At 51.3% G+C, this 23,922-nt stretch overlaps 1 protein-coding gene across 1 annotated transcript in view; it reads right to left on the bottom strand.

Annotated features, from left to right (window-relative positions):
- Positions 1–23,922, bottom strand: part of LOC143986919 (ALK tyrosine kinase receptor-like) — a gene marked incomplete at both ends in the record, with an annotated part of 240,164 nt that overhangs the window by 35,652 nt on the left and 180,590 nt on the right. The window contains 4 exon segments of the mRNA XM_077485327.1: positions 1,920–2,017; positions 6,193–6,322; positions 13,156–13,220; positions 14,701–14,791. Coding sequence (XP_077341453.1) covers positions 1,920–2,017; positions 6,193–6,322; positions 13,156–13,220; positions 14,701–14,791 — 384 coding nt within the window.

Genomic DNA, 23,922 nt, shown 5'->3' with positions numbered 1-23,922 from the left:
GGTGATCTGTACTGAGGGGGGTCTGTACTGACGGAGGGGGGTGGTCTGTACTGAGGGGGGTCTGTACTGATGGAGGGGGGTGGTCTGTACTGAGGGGGGTCTGTACTGATGAGGAGGGTGGTCTGTACTGAGGGGGGTCTGTACTGATGGAGGGGGGTGATCTGTACTGAGGGGGGTCTGTACTGATGGAGGGGGTGGTCTGTACTGATGGAGGAGGGTGGTCTGTACTGATGGGGGGGTCGTCTGTACTGATGGAGGGGGGTGGTCTGTACTGAGGGGGGTCTGTACTGATGGAGGGGGCTGGTCTGTACTGAGGGGGGTCTGTACTGATGGAGGGGGGTGATCTGTACTGAGGGGGGTCTGTACTGATGGAGGGGGTGGTCTGTACTGATGGAGGGTGGTGGTCTATACTGATGGAGGGGGTGGTCTGTACTGATGGAGGGGGGTGGTCTGTACTGAGGGGGGTCTGTACTGATGGAGTGGGTGGTCTGTACTGAGGGGGGTCTGTACTGAGGGTGGGGGTTGGTCTGTACTGAGGGTGGTCTGTACTGAGGGGGGTCTGTACTGATGAAGGGGGGTGATCTGTACTGAGGGGGGTCTGTACTGATGGAGGGGGTGGTCTGTACTGATGGAGGGGGGTGGTCTGTACTGATGGGGGGTCGTCTGTACTAATGGAGGGGGCTGGTCTGTACTGAGGGGGGTCTGTACTGACGGAGGGGGGTGGTCTGTACTGAGGGGGGTCTGTACTGATGGAGGGGGGTGGTCTGTACTGAGGGGGGTCTGTACTGATGGAGGGGGGTGGTCTGTACTGAGGGGGGTCTGTACTGATGAGGAGGGTGGTCTGTACTGAGGGGGGTCTGTACTGATGGAGGGGGGTGGTCTGTACTGAGGGGGGTCTGTACTGATGGAGGGGGTGGTCTGTACTGATGGAGGGGGGTGGTCTGTACTGAGGGGGGTGGTCTGTATTAATGGAGGGGGGTGGTCTGTACTGATGGAGGGGGTTGGTCTGTACTGAGGGGGGTCTGTACTGATGGAGGAGGGTGGTCTGTACTGAGGGTGGTCTGTACTGATGGAGGGGGGTGGTCTGTACTGAGGGTGGTCTGTACTGAGGGTTGGGGTTGGTCGGTACTGAGGGTGGTCTGTACTGACGGAGGGGGGTGGTCTGTACTGAGGGGGGTCTGTACTGACGGAGGGGGGTGGTCTGTACTGAGGGGGGTCTGTACTGATGAGGAGGGTGGTCTGTACTGAGGGGGGTCTGTACTGATGGAGGGGGTGGTCTGTACTGAGGGGGGTCTGTACTGACGGAGGGGGGTGGTCTGTACTGAGGGGGGTCTGTACTGATGAGGAGGGTGGTCTGTACTGAGGGGGGTCTGTACTGATGGAGGGGGTGGTCTGTACTGAGGGGGGTCTGTACTGATGGAGGGGGGTGGTCTGTACTGATGGAGGGGGTGGTCTGTACTGAGGGGGGTCTGTACTGACGGAGGGGTGTGGTCTGTACTGAGGGGGGTCTGTACTGATGGAGGGGGGTGGTCTGTACTGATGGAGTGGGTAGTCTGTGCTGAGGGGGGTCTGTACTGAGGGTGGGGGTTGGTCTGTACTGAGGGTGGTCTGTACTGATGGAGGGGGGTGGTCTGTACTGAGGGGGGTCTGTACTGATGGAGGGGGGTGGTCTGTACTGATGGAGGGGGTTGGTCTGTACTGAGGGGGGTCTGTACTGATGGAGGGGGGTGGTCTGTACTGAGGGGGGTCTGTACTGATGGAGTGGGTAGTCTGTGCTGAGGGGGGTCTGTACTGAGGGTGGGGGTTGGTCTGTACTGAGGGTGGTCTGTACTGATGGAGGAGGGAGTTATTTATGGAGGAATGATCACTTTAATTGTTAATCTCTCGGCCTTCACTGTCCGTCTCCCTGGATTGGTTACCTGTGAATGAAGTGGTTCTCCTCCAGGTACTTGCAGCCCATTGCGATGTCTCGGGACACGTTGATCAGGTCCAGCATACTGAGAGAGGACGGCTGGCTCTGCAAAGAGATGAAAGTTTATGGATTCTCCCTTCCACCCAAGGACTGTCCTCCCAAGTCTGCACTGCTGGCCATACACCTGCCAATTGTGTTGGCAATTTTGGAGGCTTTCCTTCTACTCTTGATTTGAAATAAGGTGAAATTAGACACAGAAAATCGCCCCCCACCCCACCCCCTCGACTTTAATCATTTCCTGGTTTTAGTGGCCTGCAGAGAGCCCTGACCTCATCCCTACTGACCACCTTTAAGATGAATTTGAACGCAGATGGTGAGCCAGGTCTTGTTTTTTGGTGCCCAAAGTAAGGCCCAATGTGTGAGCCGGGTCTTTATTTGGTGCCCAAGGTGAGGCCCAATGAGTGAGCCAGGCCTTTCTTTTTGGTGCCCACCATAAGGCCCAATGAGTGAGCCGAGTCTTTCGTTTTGGATCCCACCGTGAGGCCCAATGAGTGAGCAAGGTCTTTCTTTTTGGTGCCCACCATAAGGCCCAATGAGTGAGCAGGGTCTTTATTTGGTGCCCAAGGTGAGGCCCAATGAGTGAGCAGGGTCTTTATTTGGTGCCCAAGGTGAGGCCCAATGAGTGAGCCAGGCCTTCCTTTTTGGTGCCCACCATAAGGCCCAATGAGTGAGCCGGGTCTTTCGTTTTGGATCCCACCGTGAGGCCCAATGAGTGAGCAAGGTTTTTATTTGGTGCCCAACATGAGGCCCAATGTCTTCTTTTTTTTGTTGCTCAATGTGAGGCTCAATGCATGATCCAGATCTTCTGATCCAACATCAGTACCTGAGCTCACAAACGGGCACACATTCCCACACACTCCAAAATCTTCTGGTTACAAAGGGGGAAGGACAGCTCCATAATAATGGCCATAAGGAGGTGGAGGTGGGACAACGCCATATTAAAGGCCAGGGTTGGGGGCAACTTTCTATTGTCCCGCACAGAGCCCGGACCTCAATCCTACTGAACACCTTTGGGAGGACATGTAATGCCAATTGCAAGCCAGATCTTATTTTTGGTGCCGAACGTGGGACCTGACATGCAAGCCAAGTCTTCTCATCCAACACCAGGCTGATACAGCCACAAAGGGGGCAACTCAAAGTCAATGGCCATGGGGGGGGAGATGTGATAGTCAGGTGTCCACAAACTGTTGACTATATGACTATATGCTGTATGTCTAATGCCGTGTACAAACAATCGCACATTCCGACAACATAATCCTGGATTTTTTTCCCAAGGATGTTGGCTCAGACTTGTCTTGCACGCTCACGGTCACACAAATGTTGTCGGAAATTCCGAATGTCAAGATCGCGGTGACGTACAAGACGTAGGACGAGCCGAGAAAAATGAAATTCAATAGCCGGTGCGGCTCTTCTGCTTGATTCCGAGCAATGCGTGGAACTTTGTGCGTCGGAATCGCGTACACACGCCTGGAATTTCCGACAACGGATTTTGTTGTCGGAAAATTTTAGATCCAGATCTCAAATTTTGTTTGTCGGAAATTCCGATGGAAAAAGACCGATGGAGCCCACACAAGGTCGGAATTTCCAACAAACAAGTTTTGCTGTCGGAAAATTTGAGAGCCTGCTAGCCAACATTTGTTGTTGGATTTTCCCGACAACAAGCTCACGTCCAACATTTGTTGTCAGACATTCCGAACCGTGTCTATGCAGCATTAGAAGAATCCATTCGATTTCAGAAGGCCAAAAGAATTCTCCACAGCAATCCACGGAGAAGTCCTAGGCTGGTGACAATGAAGGGACACACTCAGCCATAACATGTCCCAGACTTTGTTGCTTGGGGTCCTGGACATCATTTAAGACCAAGCAAGAGATCCCACCGTGAGCGACTCCAGCAAAACACTTCAAATGAAAGTCACATTACGTTGAAACTGTGAGTGCGGCTTGTATGTTATCCGGATTATAGAACAAACTCTGATAGTGTTGGGATTACATGGAGGGTTAGTGTTGGGGATACAGGGAGGGTCAGTGTTGGGATTACAGGGAGGGTCAGTGTTGGGATTACAGGGAGGGTCAGTGTTGGGATTACAGGGAGGGTCAGTGTTGGGATTACAGGGAGGGTTAGTGTTGGGATTACATGGAGGGTTAGTGTTGGGGATACAGGGAGTGTTAGTGTTGGGATTACAGGGAGGGTCAGTGTTGGGATTACAGGGAGGGTCAGTGTTGGGATTACAGGGAGGGTCAGTGTTGGGATTACAGGGAGGGTTAGTGTTGGGATTACATGGAGGGTTAGTGTTGGGGATACAGGGAGTGTTAGTGTTGGGATTACAGGGAGGGTTAGTGTTGGGATTACATGGAGGGTTAGTGTTGGGGATACAGGGAGGGTCAGTGTTGGGATTACAGGAAGGGTCAGTGTTGGGATTACAGGGAGGGTCAGTGTTAGGATTACAGGGAGGGTTAGTGTTGGGGTTACAGGGAGTGTTAGTGTTGGGATTACAGGGAGGGTTAGTGTTGGGATTACATGGAGGGTTAGTGTTGGGGATACAGGGAGGGTCAGTGTTGGGGTTACAGGGAGGGTCAGTGTTGGGATTACAGGGAGGGTCAGTGTTGGGATTACAGGGAGGGTTAGTGTTGGGGTTACAGGGAGTGTTAGTGTTGGGATTACAGGGAGGGTTAGTGTTGGGATTACAGGGAGGATTAGTGTTGGGGTTACAGGGAGTGTTGGTGTTGGGATTGCAGGGAGTGTTGGTGTTGGGATTGCAGGGAGGGTTAGTGTTGGGATTACAGGGAGGGTTGGTGCTGGGATTACAGGGAGGGTTAGTGTTGGGATTACAGGGAGGGTTAGTGTTGGGATTACAGGGAGGGTTAGTGTTGGGATTACAGGGAGGGTTAGTGTTGGGATTACAGGGAGGGTTAGTGTTGAGGTTACAGGGAGGGTCAGTTTTGGGATTACAGAGAGGGTTAATGTTGGGATTACATGGAGGGTCAGTGTTGGGGTTACAGGGAGGGTTAGTCTTGGGGATACAGGGATATCTAGAATAAGAAGAAGGATGCCTGAGAAGACTAACATCTGGGAAGAGAAGAGGGACATCTGGGAAGAGAAGAGGGATGTCTGGGAAGAGAAGAGAGACTTCTGGGAAGAGAAGAGAGACGTCTGGGAAGAGAAGAGAGACGTCTGGGAAGAGAAGAGGGCTTCTGGGAAGAGAAGAGAGACTTCTGGGAAGAGAAGAGAGACGTCTGGGAAGAGAAGAGAGACGTCTGGGAAGAGAAGAGGGCTTCTGGGAAGAGAGGGAGGAAATCTGGAAAAAGAAGGATGCCCTCGAAGAGAAGAGTAAAATCTGGGAAAAGAAGAGGGACATCTGGGAAGAGAAGAGGGATGTCTGGGAAGAGAAGAGAGATGTCTGGGAAGAGAAGAGAGACGTCTGGGAAGAGAAGAAAGACGTCTGGGAAGAGAAGAGGGCTTCTGGGAAGAGAGGGAGGACATCTGGAAAAATAAGGATGCCTTAGAAGAGAAGAGTAAAATCTGGGAAGAGAAGAGGAACAATTTGGAAGAGAAGAGGAACTTCTGGAAAGAGAAGAGGAACACCAGGAAACAGAAGAGTGGCTTCTGGGAAGAGAAGAGGGACATCTAGAATAAGGATGCCTGATAAGAAGATCATCTGGGATGAGAAAGTGAACATCAGGGAAGAGAAGAGGAACATCTGGAAAGAGAGGAGGAACATCTACAATAAGGATGCCTGATAAGAGGAACATCAGGGAAGAGAAGAGGGATATCTGGGAGGAGAAGAGGAATGTGAGAGAAAAGAAGAGGAACATCTGGAAAGAAGTGGAGAATGTCTGGGAAGAAGAGAGGGACATCTGGGAAGAGAACTAGACTATCTGGTAGGAGAAGAGCCCTGATGAAATATAGGGGGCTGTTCAGGCCCCCAAAATGTGCAGGATGTTTTATTCAGTTATTATATGTAAAATTAAAGCTTTATTGGACTCCCTTTTGTGCTAGTTTTCTTTATGTTTGTTCTGGATTCTGACTCTGGGTGCTCCCGGTAGGGTGACCCTGTCAGACAAGAGGGGTCTCACTGGGACCATTGAGTCTCAGGAACTGGTTTGAAATTCTCCAATATCACACCACTGATTATCGGGATTCCAAGTATCTCTCTGACACATCCTATGAATGCATTGGAGACAATGAAACAACCATCAATGGGGGCATCTGTTCCTCTCACCAGTCTGGGTCGTGTCTGTCGTAGGAAGGACTTCAGATCTCCTCCAGCCATCAGTTCCAGTAGAATGAATCTCGGCAGATCCTGCAGACTGACGCCAATACAACGCACAATATTCTGGTGGCTAAATTTACTGGGAAGAGAGATGGACATGGTTCAACCAACCAGCACACTCACACTTCATAATGTATCATCATTTTCAATAACATAGGCAGGTATTAAATGTAAAGATTCCGGAATACCAAATAAAGACAATCAAGAATTGAATAAAAGAGGTCAGGGGTGGAGAGGAGTGACATTTTGGAGTTTTGGCTTTCATGGAACTTGGGGACATCTCACCATTTAAATCTTAAAACCCTTATGCCGCATACACAGGACCGGACTTCCCGACGGACTTTCTGAACGAACAGACTTGGCCACACACGACCGGACTAAGTCCGTACAAAAGTCTGTTTGTTTTGAACGTGGTGACGTATACGGGACTAAACAAGGATGTTCAACAGCCAGTAGCCAATAGCTTCCCTTGCGTCGTATTTGGTCCATCGGACCAGCACACAGATGAACGGTTTTCCTGATTTTTAGTCCGTTGGACAGATTTGAAACATGTTCTACTTCTAGGTCCTTCTGATTTTTTTTTTATAAAAAGCAGTCGGACTAGCCCACACATGTTCAAATTGTCCGACAGACTAATCCTGTCGGATCTAGTCTGCCGGAAAGTCCGGTCGTGTGTATACGGTATTAAACCTCAAAATTAGGGATGCACCGAATGGGTTTTTGGTGCCGAAAATGAAAAATCGATACTGAAACAGCACCGATACCGAAAATGACTGTTTTTATACAGGAGATGGTCAGAGACTGGGGACATGGTACAGGAGATGGTCAGAGACTGGGGACATGGTACAGGAGATGGTCAGAGACTGCGGACGTGGTACAGGAGATGGTCAGAGACTGGGGACATGGTACAGGAGGTGGTCAGAGACTAGGGACATGGTACGGGAGATGATCAGAGACTGGGGACATGGTACAGTAGGTGGTCAGAGACTGGGGACATGGTACAGGAGGTGGTCAGAGACTGGGGACATGGTACAGGAGGTGGTCAGAGACTGGGGACATGGTACGGGAGGTGGTCAGAGACTGGGGACATGGTACGGGAGATGGTCAGAGACTGGGGACATGGTTCAGGAGGTGGTCAGAGACTGGCGGCATGGTACAGGAGGTGGTCAGAGACTGGCGGCATGGTACAGGAGATGGTCAGAGACTGGGGACATGGTACAGGAGGTGGTCAGAGACTGGCGGCATGGTACAGGAGGTGGTCAGAGACTGGCGGCATGGTACAGGAGGTGGTCAGAGACTGGCGGCATGGTACAGGAGGTGGTCAGAGACTGGCGGCATGGTACAGGAGGTGGTCAGAGACTGGCGGCATGGTACAGGAGAGGGTCAGAGACTGGCGACATGGTACAGGAGAGGGTCAGAGACTGGCGGCATGGTACAGGAGAGGGTCAGAGACTGGCGACATGGTACAGGAGAGGGTCAGAGACTGGGGACATGGTACAGGAGGTGGTAAGAGACTGGCGGCATGGTACAGGAGGTGGTCAGAGACTGGCGGCATGGTACAGGAGGTGGTCAGAGACTGGCGGCATGGTACAGGAGGTGGTCAGAGACTGGCGGCATGGTACAGGAGGTGGTCAGAGACTGGCGGCATGGTACAGGAGGTGGTCAGAGACTGGGGACATGGTACAGGAGGTGGTCAGAGACTGGCGGCATGGTACAGGAGATGGTCAGAGACTGGCGGCATGGTACAGGAGAGGGTCAGAGACTGGGGACATGGTACAGGAGGTGGTCAGAGACTGGCGGTATGGTACAGGAGGTGGTCAGAGACTGGCGACATGGTACAGGAGGTGGTCAGAGACTGGGGACATGGTACAGGAGATGGTCAGAGACTGGGGACATGGTACAGGAGGTGGTAAGAGACTGGCGACATGGTACAGGAGGTGGTAAGAGACTGGCGGCATGGTACAGGAGGTGGTCAGAGACTGGCGACATGGTACAGGAGGTGGTCAGAGACTGGGGACATGGTACAGGAGATGGTCAGAGACTGGGGACATGGTACAGGAGGTGGTCAGAGACTGGCGACATGGTACAGGAGGTGGTCAGAGACTGGGGACATGGTACAGGAGATGGTCAGAGACTGGGGACATGGTACAGGAGATGGTCAGAGACTGGCGACATGGTACAGGAGGTGGTCAGAGACTGGGGACATGGTACAGGAGATGGTCAGAGACTAGGGACATGGTACAGGAGATGGTCAGAGACTGGCGACATGGTACAGGAGGTGGTCAGAGACTGGGGACATGGTACAGGAGATGGTCAGAGACTGGGGACATGGTACAGGAGATGGTCAGAGACTGGCGGCATGGTACAGGAGGTGGTCAGAGACTGGCGGCATGGTACAGGAGGTGGTCAGAGACTGGCGGCATGGTACAGGAGAGGGTCAGAGACTGGCGACATGGTACAGGAGAGGGTCAGAGACTGGCGGCATGGTACAGGAGAGGGTCAGAGACTGGCGACATGGTACAGGAGAGGGTCAGAGACTGGGGACATGGTACAGGAGGTGGTAAGAGACTGGCGGCATGGTACAGGAGGTGGTCAGAGACTGGCGGCATGGTACAGGAGGTGGTCAGAGACTGGCGGCATGGTACAGGAGGTGGTCAGAGACTGGCGGCATGGTACAGGAGGTGGTCAGAGACTGGCGGCATGGTACAGGAGGTGGTCAGAGACTGGGGACATGGTACAGGAGGTGGTCAGAGACTGGCGGCATGGTACAGGAGATGGTCAGAGACTGGCGGCATGGTACAGGAGAGGGTCAGAGACTGGGGACATGGTACAGGAGGTGGTCAGAGACTGGCGGTATGGTACAGGAGGTGGTCAGAGACTGGCGACATGGTACAGGAGGTGGTCAGAGACTGGGGACATGGTACAGGAGATGGTCAGAGACTGGGGACATGGTACAGGAGGTGGTAATAGACTGGCGACATGGTACAGGAGGTGGTAAGAGACTGGCGGCATGGTACAGGAGGTGGTCAGAGACTGGCGACATGGTACAGGAGGTGGTCAGAGACTGGGGACATGGTACAGGAGATGGTCAGAGACTGGGGACATGGTACAGGAGGTGGTCAGAGACTGGCGACATGGTACAGGAGGTGGTCAGAGACTGGGGACATGGTACAGGAGATGGTCAGAGACTGGGGACATGGTACAGGAGATGGTCAGAGACTGGCGACATGGTACAGGAGGTGGTCAGAGACTGGGGACATGGTACAGGAGATGGTCAGAGACTAGGGACATGGTACAGGAGATGGTCAGAGACTGGCGACATGGTACAGGAGGTGGTCAGAGACTGGGGACATGGTACAGGAGATGGTCAGAGACTGGTGACATGGTACAGGAGATGGTCAGAGACTGGGGACATGGTACAGGAGATGGTCAGAGACTGGGGACATGGTACAGGAGGTGGTCAGAGACTGGGGACATGGTACAGGAGATGGTCAGAGACTGGGGACATGGTACAGGAGATGGTCAGAGACTGGCGACATGGTACAGGAGATGGTCAGAGACTGGGGACATGGTACAGGAGATGGTCAGAGACTGGCGACATGATAAAAGAGATAAGTGTGTTGTCCCCTGTGCAGCCAGTATTGTCCCCATGCAGCCAGTGATGCAGCGAAGAGATAGGAGAGCCGCCTCCGCCATCTGGCTCAGTAGAGCACCGGGAACATCACAGCTTTAAGTCCAATCTGGAAGGGTAATCTGTCTATCAGAGTTCCCCGGACAAGGGGGAGGGGCTGTATGCGACGGGGTGCGACGGGGAAACACACAGCTATTGAAATTAAAGCTGTGATGTTCCCGGCGCTCTACTGAGCCAGACGGCGGAGGCGGCTCTCCTGCGTTATAGATCTCCCATGATGGGCGGCACCAGAGGCGTTTTCGGCTCGATTATCGGCCGTTTTTTTCCTTTCGGCAAATTGCCGAAAAGGGCATTTTCGGCCGATATGTTTCGGCGTCTGAAATTTCGGTGCATCCCTACTCAAAATATCACGTTTTAATCCTTACAGAAGACTGAACTGGAGTGGTTTTGGCGGCTGGTAAGGGTATAATGGCCAACAAAACACACAAGTTGTGTGCCAGTAACTCACTAGGGTCTAAACACTGTAGCGCCCAGTATATGAGCAAATGTTTGCTGACTCACCTATAGAGGTGCGGTCCAGATAACTCATTAGGCCGCGTACACACGGGCGGACTGTCTGTCCAACTTAGTCCGCTGAAACGTGTTTCAGCGGACAGTCCGCTCGTGTGTGGGCTTCAGCTGACTTTTTCAGCGGACAGTCTGACGGACTAAGTCTTTCGGAATTTCCGTAATTTTGTCCGTCCAAACTTGGTTTCAGCGGACAATCCGCTCGTGAGTAGGCAAGTTCGACGGACTAAGGCCGCGTACACACGGGCGGATTGTCTGGCCAACTAAGTTCGTCAGACAATCCGACAGACAGTCCGTTCAACTTTTGAATGAACGGACCTGACCACATACGATGAACAGACAGTCCGCCGAAAGCGTGCACGATGACGTGTACGGCGCGTACGACGGGACGAGAAATTAGACGTCCAATACACTGCAATGCAACCTTCGCCGTGTAAATCCTTTCTGAGCATGCGCCATACTTAGTCCGTCGAACTAGCCTACTGACGAGCGGACTGTCCGCTGAAACCAAGTTTGAACGGACTGTATTACGGAAATTCCGAAAGACTAAGTCCGTCAGACTGTCCGCTGAAAAAATCCGCTGAAGCCCACACACGAGCGGACTGTCTGCTGAAACACGGTTCAGCGGACTAAGTTGGACAGACAGTCCGCCCGTGTGTACGCGGCCTAAGTATGGCGCATGCTCAGAAAGGATTTACACGGCGAAGGTTGCATTGCAGTGTATTGGACGTCGAATTTCTCGTCCCGTCGTACGTGCCGTACACGTCATCGTGCACGCTTTAGGTGGACTGTCTGTTCATTGTGTGTGGTCAAGTCCGTTCATTCAAAAGTAGGACGGACTGTCTGTCGGATTGTCTGACGAACTTAGTTGGCCAGACAGTCCGCCCGTGTGTACGCGGCCTTAGGTTCAGGTAACTCATTAGGACATAGAACAAAAGGCAAAAGTTGGGGTAAAGAGCACCTCTATAAAAGGCGGTCACAAGAGGACCATGCATATTAAACATGGGATTTTTATTACAAAAATAAGAATACAAAAACTGGGTAAAAAAAAAAAATCCCATCACCGTCACCTCTGCTGTATATTAAACAAGACAACATTGTCTAAAGTAGTTGCAGCTGCATCACACGTAGCACATACACACATCACATGTATACCCAGGGATGTGTACCTAACCGGCCGGTATATGGAATATGTATATAAAGCAAACAACATGAAACTGATGATGTACTAATAATGACTCCAATCCAGCCGAAGTATAGACCAGAAGTATGGACCATAAGTATGGACCAGAAGTATAGACCAGAAGTATGGACCATAAGTATGGACCAGAAGTATAGACCAGAAGTATGGACCATAAGTATGGACCAGAAGTATAGACCAGAAGTATGGACCATAAGTATGGACCAGAAGTATAGACCAGAAGTATGGACCATAAGTATGGACCAGAAGTATAGACCAGAAGTATGGACCAGAAGTATAGACCAGAAGTATGGACCAGAAGTATAGACCAGAAGTATGGACCATAAGTATGGACCAGAAGTATAGACCAGAAGTATAGACCAGAAGTATAGACCAGAAGTATGGACCAGTGATGGCAAATCTTGGCACCTCAGCTGGGGAGCCAAGCTTTGCCATCACTGGCACAGACCATTTCCAGGCACCGGATAAGTGTATCAAACTGACTTCCCTCGCTGGGGAATAGGGAGTCCCCCTATAGGATGCATGGATGTGTGATGGGGAATAAGACCGGGTAGAGGACCCTAAAAACATCAAATGGCATTTTCCAGGCAACAGGTGGATCTGTTATGTCGCGTAAACACGACCGGACTTTCCGGCAGACGGTCTTCCCGACGGACTTTCGGTGGAGTTCCGATGGACTTTCCGAACGAACAGACTTGGACATGGACTAAGTCCGTTTGAAAGTCCGTTAGTTTTGAACGTGATGACGTAAACAAGGAAGTTCAATAGCGAGTAGCCAATATCTGCCCTTGCGTCGTATTTGGTCCGTCGGAACCCAGCACACAGACGCCCGGTCTTCCCGATTTTTAGTCCGTCGGATAGATTTGAAACGTGTTCTATTTCTAGGTCCGTTGGATTTTTTAATTTTTTTTTTCCGAAAAACAATCGGACTAGCCCACACACGATCGGATTGTCCGACCGACTAATCCCTTTGGGCCTAGTCTGCCGGAAAGTCCGGTCGCGTGTACGCGGCATTATCTTCACTGGCTGTAGAGCAGAAAGTCCCTCTGTTGCAGTCAAAGTATGGTAAGTAGATCGCAGTATAGGGTTGTATAGGGTTGTATAGGGTTCTATAGGGTTCTGCAATCACAGATAGAGATCTCAGGAGGTGTACACCGAAATGTTCCCAGAAAGTTCTTAAGTAAAGGAGGGAATGCAGAGTGGAGTGGCGATCGCTTCATACCCCCCGGGGCGAGACCTGTGCAATTGATGCCGTTCCAACCTCATCCCTGGGAGCCGCATGCATGAGGGACCTGGCTCTCCTAGCCTATCCAGGACACGGGTATCCATCATACATGGTCGGGTGAGCGGACCTCTATGTCCCTGGTCTGTTCACAGCACAAACTGTGAATAATGATGGTGCATTCCCTGGTTTATGTAAGAACTTTCTGGCATAGAAATTCCCTCCTATGACGGCATCCCGCTACAGATCAGCGATGGTCAGTGACCAGTAATAGGGCGGGATTAGTCTCACCTGATGATGAGCGCCTCCATCAGGAAATCCAGCTCATCCTGCTCTGAGCAAACCTCCGGCAGAGTCTGCAACACACCAACATCACTCGTCATAGAGAATATAAATGTGTATCAGATGTTCCATTCACTGACCAATTACAATATTTCTAGACAGACATAAACCCGGCGGCATTTCATTTACTAAAGTACAATGTATCCGATATTTGCTTTTAAAAATGATAATTGTTTAACCCCTTCGTAACGAAGGTCATGTAAATCCGAACGCCTAAAGACGGTTTTGCAGCTTTGACACGCATTAGTAAATCGCATTAGGACATCCCTACTACTGAGTATTTCCAGGTGGATTATACCGCCTTTTTTTTTTTTGGAGGGGGGGGCGGGGCAGATTGGGCTTTCACTTGGTGGGACATGGTAACAGATCTCTCCTGATTTCTTTTATTATCAAAGGAAAAATGGCACAAAATAGTAAAATGATATCATTTTTAACCACTTCAGCCCCGGAAGGTTTTACCCCTTAATGACCAGGTCATTTTTTGCAATACAGCACTGCGTTACTGACAATTGGTTACCCAAATAAAATTGATGTCTTTTTTTCCCCCCCCCACAAATAGAGATTTCTTTTGGTGGTATTTGATCACCTCTGCGGTTTTAATTTTTTTGCGTTATACACAAAAAAAGAACAACGATTTTGGAAAAAAACAACGCAAACAATATTTTTTACTTTCTGCTATAAAACATCCAATAAAAAAAAAAAAAATGTAAAAAAATCGAATTTCCAATTTATTCCAATATGTATTCTGCTACATATTTTTGCCCAAAAAAATCCCAATAAGCGATCGGTTTGCGCAAAATTTATCGCTTCTACAAACTATGGGATATTTTTATGACATTTATATTTTTACTAGTAATGGCGGCGATCAGTGATTTTTAGCAGGACTGCGATATTGTGACGGACAAATCGGACACTAAGTGACACTTTTTGGAGACCAGTGGCACTAATACATCGATCAGTGCTAAAAAAAAAATTGCACTGTCACTGTATAAATGGCACTGGCGGGGAAGGGGTTAACATCAGGAGCAATCAAAGGGTTAAGTGTGCTCCTAGGGGGTGCTTGCTATCTGTGTGGGGGATGGACTGACTGGAGGAAGAGAGAAATCAGTGTTCCTGATCTCTCTCTTCCTCTGTGACAGACCGTCGTTCTTTGTGACACCATCAATGTGACACCGTCCCCATCTATGTGACACCGTCCCCATCTATGTGACACCGTCCCCATCTATGTGACACCATCTATGTGACACCATCAATGTGACACTGTCCCCATCCATGTGACACCGTCCCCATCTATGTGACACCGTCCATGTGACACCGTCCCCATCTATGTGACACCGTCCCCATCTATGTGACACCATCCATGTGACACCATCTATGTGACACCATCGCCATCTGTGATTGTATCCAACTGCTACATAACATACACTGACAACATTTCTGATTGGATGTAGTGTAGATGATGTAATTGAGCACTGAATGGATGGCATGACTCACCTTCACAGCGACCTTCAGGGGAGTCGGGTCGGTGGGACTGCACATCACTTGACCTTCATAGACTTCTCCGAACGCCCCGTGACCCAAACCTCTGCGGGGAAAAGACAAAGTCACTTTTACCTGAATGGAAACAATGTAACGTTCCCCCCCACCTCTACACTCTACATTCAACGGACAAGTATACCAGTAACAATAGACCATGAATGCTCACCCCACCCTGCCAAATGCCCCCCTCACCTCCCACTTACCCCCATATAATCACTCCCTCCTGTTATGAGGTCAGCAGGAGGAAGTGGAGAGCTGCGTTGCAGTGTGCCGTAATGTGTCATCATTGTGGTTCATCATTGTGGTTCATCATTGTGGTTCATCCTTGTGTGTCACCATTGTGGTTCATCCTTGTGGGTCACCATTGTGGGTCATCATTGTGGGTCACCATTGTGGGTCATCATTGTGGGTCACCATTGTGGGTCATCATTGTGGGTCACCATTGTGGCTCACTATTGTGGTTCATCATTGTGGGTCTCATTTGCAACATCGGATTTTCAGGACATTTCATTCTGATGGTATGGGGGCTTCTGATGTGAAGGAGGAGTTCTGATGGTATGGGGGCTTCTGATGTGAAGGAGGAGTTTTGATGGTATGGGGGCTTCTGATGTGAAGGGGGAGTCCTGATGGTATGGGGGCTTCTGATGTGAAGGAGGAGTTTTGATGGTATGGGGGCTTCTGATGTGAAGGGAGAGCCTTGATGGTATGGGGGCTTCTGATGTGAAGGGGGAGTCCTGATGGTATGGGGGCTTCTGATGTGAAGGGGGAGTCCTGATGTTATGGGGGTTTCTGATGTGAAGGGGGAGTCCTGATGGTATGGGGGCTTCTCATGTGAAGGTGGAGTCCTGATGTTATGGGGGCTTCTGATCTGAAGGGGGAGTCCTGATGTTATGGGGGTTTCTGATGTGAAGGGGGAGTCCTGATTGTATGGGGGCTTCTGATGTGAAGGGAGAGCCTTGATGGTATGGGGGCTTCTGATGTGACGGGGGAGTCCTGATGGTATGGGGGCTTCTGATGTGAAGGGGGAGTCCTGATGTTATGGGGGTTTCTGATGTGAAGGGGGAGTCCTGATGGTATGGGGGCTTCTCATGTGAAGGGGGAGTCCTGATGTTATGGGGGCTTCTGATCTGAAGGGGGAGTCCTGATGTTATGGGGGTTTCTGATGTGAAGGGGGAGTCCTGATGTTATGGGAGCTTCTGATGTGAAGGGAGAGCCTTGATGGTATGGGGGCTTCTGATGTGAAGGGGGAGTCCTGATGGTATGGGGGCTTCTGATGTGAAGGGGGAGTCCTGATGGTATGGGGGCTTCTGATGTGAAGGGGGAGTCCTGATGTTATGGGGGCTTCTGATGTGAAGGGGGAGTCCTGATGGTATGGGGGCTTCTGATGTGAAGGAGGAGTTCTGATGGTATGGGGGCTTCTGATGTGAAGGGAGAGCCTTGATGGTATGGGGGCTTCTGATGTGAAGGGGGAGTCCTGATGGTATGGGGGCTTCTGATGTGAAGGAGGAGTTCTGATGGTATGGGGGCTTCTGATGTGAAGGGAGAGCCTTGATGGTATGGGGATTTCTGATCTGAAGGGGGAGTCCTGATGTTATGTGGGCTTCTGATGTGAAGGGAGAGCCTTGATGGTATGGGGGCTTCTGATGTGAAGGGGGAGTCCTGATGGTATGGGGGCTTCTGATGTGAAGGGAGAGCCTTGATGGTATGGGGACTTCTGATGTGAAGGGAGAGCCTTGATGGTATGGGGGCTTCTGATGTGAAGGGAGAGCCTTGATGGTATGGGGGCTTCTGATGTGAAGGGGGAGTCCTGATGGTATGGGGGCTTCTGATCTGAAGGGGGAGTGCTGATGTTATGGGGGTTTCTGATGTGAAGGGGGAGTCCTGATGGTATGGGGGCTTCTGATGTGAAGGAGGAGTTCTGATGGTATGGGGGCTTCTGATGTGAAGGGAGAGCCTTGATGGTATGGGGGCTTCTGATGTGAAGGGGGAGTCCTGATGTTATGGGGGTTTCTGATGTGAAGGGGGAGTCCTGATGGTATGGGGGAGTCCTGATGGTATGGGGGCTTCTGATGTGATGGAGGAGTTCTGATGGTATGGGGGCTTCTGATGTGAAGGGAGAGCCTTGATGGTATGGGGGCTTCTGATGTGAAAGGGGAGTCCTGATGGTATGGGGGCTTCTGATGTGAAGGTAGAGTCCTGATGGTATGGGGGCTTCTGATGTGAAGGGAGAGCCTTGATGGTATGGGGGCTTCTGATGTGAAGGGGGAGTCCTGATGGTATGGGGGCTTCTGATCTGAAGGGGGAGTGCTGATGTTATGGGGGTTTCTGATGTGAAGGGGGAGTCCTGATGGTATGGGGGCTTCTGATGTGAAGGAGGAGTTCTGATGGTATGGGGGCTTCTGATGTTAAGGGAGAGCCTTGATGGTATGGGGGCTTCTGATGTGAAGGGGGAGTACTGATGTTATGGGGGTTTCTGATGTGAAGGGGGAGTCCTGATGGTATGGGGGAGTCCTGATGGTATAGGGGCTTCTGATGTGATGGAGGAGTTCTGATGGTATGGGGGCTTCTGATGTGAAGGGAGAGCCTTGATGGTATGGGGGCTTCTGATGTGAAAGGGGAGTCCTGATTGTATGGGGGCTTCTGATGTGAAGGGGGAGTCCTGATGTTATGGGGGTTTCTGATGTGAAGGGGGAGTCCTGATGGTATGGGGGCTTCTGATGTGAAGGGGGAGTCCTGATGTTATGGGGGCTTCTGATCTGAAGGGGGAGTCCTGATGTTATGGGGGTTTCTGATGTGAAGGGGGAGCCTTGATGGTATGGGGGCTTCTGATGTGAAGGGGGAGTCCTGATAGTCCTGATGGTATGGGGGCTTCTGATGTGAAGGGGGAGTCCTGATGTTATGGGGGCTTCTGATGTGAAGGGGGAGTCCTGATGGTATGGGGGCTTCTGATGTGAAGGAGGAGTTCTGATGGTATGGGGGCTTCTGATGTGAAGGGAGAGCCTTGATGGTATGGGGGCTTCTGATGTGAAGGGGGAGTCCTGATGGTATGGGGGCTTCTGATGTGAAGGGGGAGTCCTGATGTTATGGGGGCTTCTGATGTGAAGGGGGAGTCCTGATGGTATGGGGGCTTCTGATCTGAAGGGGGAGTCCTGATGTTATGTGGGTTTCTGATGTGAAGGGGGAGTCCTGATGGTATGGAGGCTTCTGATGTGAAGGGAGAGCCTTGATGGTATGGGGGCTTCTGATGTGAAGGAGGAGTCCTGATGTTATGGGGGCTTCTGATGTGAAGGGGGAGTCCTGATGGTATGGGGGCTTCTGATGTGAAGGAGGAGTTCTGATGGTATGGGGGCTTCTGATGTGAATGGAGAGCCTTGATGGTATGGGGGCTTCTGATGTGAAGGGGGAGTCCTGATGGTATGGGGGCTTCTGATGTGAAGGGGGAGTCCTGATGTTATGGGGGCTTCTGATGTGAAGGGGGAGTCCTGATGTGATGGGGGCTTCAGATGTAAAGGGGGAGCTCTGATGTGATGGGGGCTTCAGATGTAAAGGGGGAGCTCTGATGGTATGGGGGCTTCAGATGTGAAGGGGGAGCTCTGATGCGATGGGGGCTTCAGATGTGAAGGAGGAGCTCTGATGTGATGGGGGCTTCTGATGTGAAGGGGGAGTCCTGATGGTATGGGGGCTTCTGATCTGAAGGGGGAGTCCTGATGTTATGGGGGTTTCTGATGTGAAGGGGGAGTCTTGATGTGATGGGGGCTTCAGATGTAAAGGGGGAGCTCTGATGTGATGGGGGCTTCAGATGTGAAGGGGGAGCTCTGATGCGATGGGGGCTTCAGATGTGAAGGAGGAGCTCTGATGTGATGGGGGCTTCTGATGTGAAGGGGGAGTCCTGATGGTATGGAGGCTTCTGATCTGAAGGGGGAGTCCTGATGTTATGGGGGTTTCTGATGTTAAAGGGGAGTCCTGATGGTACGGGTGCTTCAGATGTGAAGGGGGAGCTCTGATGTCATGGGGGATTCTGATGTGAAGGGGGAGCTCTGATGTGAAGGGGGAGCCTTGATGGTATGGGGGCTTCTGATGTGACGGGGGAGTCCTGATGTGATGGGGCTTCTGATGTGAAGGAGGAGCTTTGATGTGATGGGGGCTTCTGATGTGAAGGGGGAGTCCTGATGGTATGGGGGCTTCAGATGTGAAGGAGGAGCTCAGATGGTATGGGGGCTTCAGATGTGAAGGGAGAGCCTTGATGGTATGGGGGCTTCTGATGTGAAGGGGGAGTCCTGATGGTATGGGGGCTTCTGATGTGAAGGAGGAGTTCTGATGGTATGGGGGCTTCTAAAGTGAAGGAGGAGTTCTGATGCTATGGGGGCTTCTGATGTGAAGGGGGAGTCCTGATGGTATGGGGGCTTCTGATGTGAAGGGGGGTGTCCTGATGGTATGGGGGCTTCTGATGTGAAGGAGGAGTTCTGATGGTATGGGGGCTTCTGATCTGAAGGGGGAGTCCTGATGGTATGGGGGCTTCTGATGTGAAGGAGAAGATCTGATGGTATGGGGGCTTCTGATGTGAAGGAGGAGTTCTGATGGTATGGGGGCTTCTGATGTGAAGGAGGAGTTCTGATGGTATGGGGGCTTCTAAAGTGAAGGAGGAGTTCTGATGCTATGGGGGCTTCTGATGTGAAGGGGGAGTCCTGATGGTATGGGGGCTTCTGATGTGAAGGGGGGTGTCCTGATGGTATGGGGGCTTCTGATGTGAAGGAGGAGTTCTGATGGTATGGGGGCTTCTGATGTGAAGGAGGAGTTCTGATGGTATGGGGGCTTCTGATCTGAAGGGGGAGTCCTGATGGTATGGGGGCTTCTGATGTGAAGGAGAAGTTCTGATGGTATGGGGGCTTCTGATGTGAAGGAGGAGTTCTGATGGTATGGGGGCTTCTGATGTGAAGGAGGAATTCTGATGGTATGGGGGCTTCTGATGTGAAGGAGGAGTTCTGATGGTATGGGGGCTTCTGATGTGAAGGAGGAGTTCTGATGGTATGGGGGCTTCTGATGTGAAGGAGGAGTTCTGATGGTATGGGGGCTTCTGATGTGAAGGAGGAGTTCTGATGGTATGGGGGCTTCTGATCTGAAGGGGGAGTCCTGATGGTATGGGGGCTTCTGATGTGAAGGAGGAGTTCTGATGTTATGGGGGCTTCTGATGTGAAGGGGGAGTCCTGATGTTATGGGGGCTTCTGATGTGAAGGGGGAGTCCTGATGGTATGGGGGCTTCTGATGTGAAGGAGGAGTTCTGATGGTATGGGGGATTCTGATGTGAATGGAGAGCCTTGATGGTATGGGGGCTTCTGATGAGAAGGGGGAGTCCTGATGGTATGGGGGCTTCTGATGTGAAGGGGGAGTCCTGATGTTATGGGGGCTTCTGATGTGAAGGGGGAGTCCTGATGTGATGGGGGCTTCAGATGTAAAGGGGGAGCTCTGATGTGATGGGGACTTCAGATGTAAAGGGGGAGCTCTGATGGTATGGGGGCTTCAGATGTGAAGGGGGAGCTCTGATGCGATGGGGGCTTCAGATGTGAAGGAGGAGCTCTGATGTGATGGGGGCTTCTGATGTGAAGGGGGAGTCCTGATGGTATGGGGGCTTCTGATGTGAAGGGGGAGTCCTGATGTTATGGGGGTTTCTGATGTGAAGGGGGAGTCCTGATGTGATGGGGGCTTCAGATGTAAAGGGGGAGCTCTGATGTGATGGGGGCTTCAGATGTGAAGGGGGAGCTCTGATGCGATGGGGGCTTCAGATGCGAAGGAGGAGCTCTGATGTGATGGGGGCTTCTGATGTGAAGGGGGAGTCCTGATGGTATGGAGGCTTCTGATCTGAAGGGGGAGTCCTGATGTTATGGGGGTTTCTGATGTTAAAGGGGAGTCCTGATGGTACGGGTGCTTCAGATGTGAAGGGAGAGCTCTGATGTCATGGGAGATTCTGATGTGAAGGGGGAGCTCTGATGTGAAGGGGGAGCCTTGATGGTATGGGGGCTTCTGATTTGACGGGGGAGTCCTGATGTGATGGGGCTTCTGATGTGAAGGAGGAGCTTTGATGTGATGGGAGCTTCTGATGTGAAGGGGGAGTCCTGATGGTATGGGGGCTTCAGATGTGAAGGAGGAGCTCAGATGGTATGGGGGCTTCAGATGTGAAGGGAGAGCCTTGATGGTATGGGGGCTTCTGATGTGAAGGAGGAGTTCTGATGGTATGGGGGCTTCTAAAGTGAAGGAGGAGTTCTGATGCTATGGGGGCTTCTGATGTGAAGGGGGAGTCCTGATGGTATGGGGGCTTCTGATGTGAAGGGGGGTGTCCTGATGGTATGGGGGCTTCTGATGTGAAGGAGGAGTTCTGATGGTATGGGGGCTTCTGATGTAAAGGAGGAGTTCTGATGGTATGGGGGCTTCTGATCTGAAGGGGGAGTCCTGATGGTATGGGGGCTTCTGATGTGAAGGAGAAGTTCTGATGGTATGGGGGCTTCTGATGTGAAGGAGGAGTTCTGATGGTATGGGGGCTTCTGATGTGAAGGAGGAGTTCTGATGGTATGGGGGGCTTCTAAAGTGAAGGAGGAGTTCTGATGCTATGGGGGCTTCTGATGTGAAGGGGGAGTCCTGATGGTATGGGGGCTTCTGATGTGAAGGGGGGTGTCCTGATGGTATGGGGGCTTCTGATGTGAAGGAGGAGTTCTGATGGTATGGGGGCTTCTGATGTGAAGGAGGAGTTCTGATGGTATGGGGGCTTCTGATCTGAAGGGGGAGTCCTGATGGTATGGGGGCTTCTGATGTGAAGGAGAAGTTCTGATGGTATGGGGGCTTCTGATGTGAAGGAGGAGTTCTGATGGTATGGGGGCTTCTGATGTGAAGGAGGAGTTCTGATAGTATGGGGGCTTCTGATGTGAAGGAGGAGTTCTGATGGTATGGGGGCTTCTGATGTGAAGGAGGAGTTCTGATGGTATGGGGGCTTCTGATGTGAAGGAGGAGTTCTGATGGTATGGGGGCTTCTGATGTGAAGGAGGAGTTCTGATGGTATGGGGGCTTCTGATCTGAAGGGGGAGTCCTGATGGTATGGGGGCTTCTGATGTGAAGGAGAAGTTCTGATGGTATGGGGCTTCTGATGTGAAGGAGGAGTTCTGATGGTATGGGGGCTTCTGATGTGAAGGAGGAGTTCTGATGGCATGGGGGCTTCTGATGTGAAGGAGGAGTTCTGATGTGATGGGCGTTTCTGATGTGAAGGAGGAACTCTGATGGTGTGGGGGCTTCAGATGTGAAGGGGGAGTCTTGATGGTATGGGGGCTTCTGATGTGAAGGGGGAGGGGCCTGATGGTATGGGGGTTTCTGATGTGAAGGGGAGGGGCCTGATGGTATGGGGGTTTCTGATGTAAAGGGTGAACCCTGATGGTATGGGGGCTTCTGATGTGAAGGAGAAGTTCTGATGGTATGGGGGCTTCTGATGTGAAGGAGGAGTTCTGATGGTATGGGGGCTTCTGATGTGAAGGAGGAGTTCTGATAGTATGGGGGCTTCTGATGTGAAGGAGGAGTTCTGATGGTATGGGGGCTTCTGATGTGAAGGAGGAGTTCTGATGGTATGGGGGCTTCTGATGTGAAGGAGGAGTCCTGATGGTATGGGGGCTTCTGATGTGAAGGAGGAGTTCTGATGGTATGGGGGCTTCTGATCTGAAGGGGGAGTCCTGATGGTATGGGGGCTTCTGATGTGAAGGAGAAGTTCTGATGGTATGGGGCTTCTGATGTGAAGGAGGAGTTCTGATGGTATGGGGGCTTCTGATGTGAAGGAGGAGTTCTGATGGTATGGGGGCTTCTGATGTGAAGGAGGAGTTCTGATGGTATGGGGGCTTCTGATGTGAAGGAGGAGTTCTGATGTGATGGGCGTTTCTGATGTGAAGGAGGAACTCTGATGGTGTGGGGGCTTCAGATGTGAAGGGGGAGTCTTGATGGTATGGGGGCTTCTGATGTGAAGGGGGAGGGGCCTGATGGTATGGGGGTTTCTGATGTAAAGGGTGAACCCTGATGGTATGGGGGCTTCTGATGTGAAGGGGGAGGGGTCTGATGGTTTTGGGGGCTTCTGATGTGAAGGGGGAATCCGATGCGAAAGGGGGGCCCTTGTTTGAAGGGGAGGAATCTGATGTGAACGGGGGACTTCTAATGTCATGTGGGGCTTCTGATGTGAAGTTTTTTCTTGGATCCTGTTTATTTGTTCATTTAGATTTGTATTCATTTATTTATAGAAGTGTTTTTTTTGCCTATAAATATTGATCAAATATACAATGTGGCCCCCATTCTGGAAAGTTTGGGGACCCCCTGCCTTAACGGAATGGGGGGCTGCCAAAGGCAGAAGAAACACTTTTCCAGCTATAATTCCTGACTTAGGCATCGGGCCGAGAATCATATTTAGTCTCTTCTCTTTGAATGTTGAGGATGAATTTCTCCACAATGCCAGCAGCTACAGAGATCAGTGACTTGGGTTAAAACTCATTTTCCGCTTGTTCAGAATGTGTCAAAGTCTGAATGTTCAGAGTCCGGCTGACAGGTTCACTTTAACTTCTTGTGTCTTCAGATCAGGCAGATCTGGATGGACTGGTGTCTTTATACAACCTTACCTACTATACATTATAGACTTTTGAAACCACAAAAGTTTCCACACCGGCTGGAGAAGTTTTATTTCATTATGTTCTTGTATAACAAGGTTCAGAATAACTTCAACGTCATCAACCCGAGGAGCCGTCTGCCATCTCCCAGTTTCCGTTTTTGAAAGTAATTCAACCAAATTGGGGACTTGTGACATCTTCTATAAATCCTCCACATAAAATATAAGAATTTTATTCAGAGTGATAGAAGTTACTTATTTCCACCTAGAAGACGGTCCCGGCAGCCCGAGGCATGAAGCCCGATGTGAAGTCCGGCGTGAAGTCCGGCGCGAAGTCCGGCGCGAAGTCCGGCGCGAAGTCCGGCGCGAAGTCCTGCGTGAAGTCCGGCGTGAAGTCCGGCGTGAAGTCCGGTGTGAAGTTGAGTGGCAGATGTCTGACATTACCCGAGAAGTCGTGGTCATTAAAACTTGCGGTAAGTTCTCCGGCTGGAGAGACAACCGGGAATCTGGAGCTCATCTACAGTATCTCCGTCAACTCGAAGACCTCTGACAAATTG

This window comes from Lithobates pipiens, unplaced genomic scaffold, assembly GCF_037356315.1.
Source record: "Lithobates pipiens isolate NorthernLeopardFrog02 unplaced genomic scaffold, aLitPip1_a1.2 Scaffold_18, whole genome shotgun sequence".
In the NCBI taxonomy this organism is placed as follows: Eukaryota; Metazoa; Chordata; class Amphibia; order Anura; family Ranidae; genus Lithobates; species Lithobates pipiens.
This window is presented reverse-complemented; position numbering and strand designations above follow the sequence as displayed.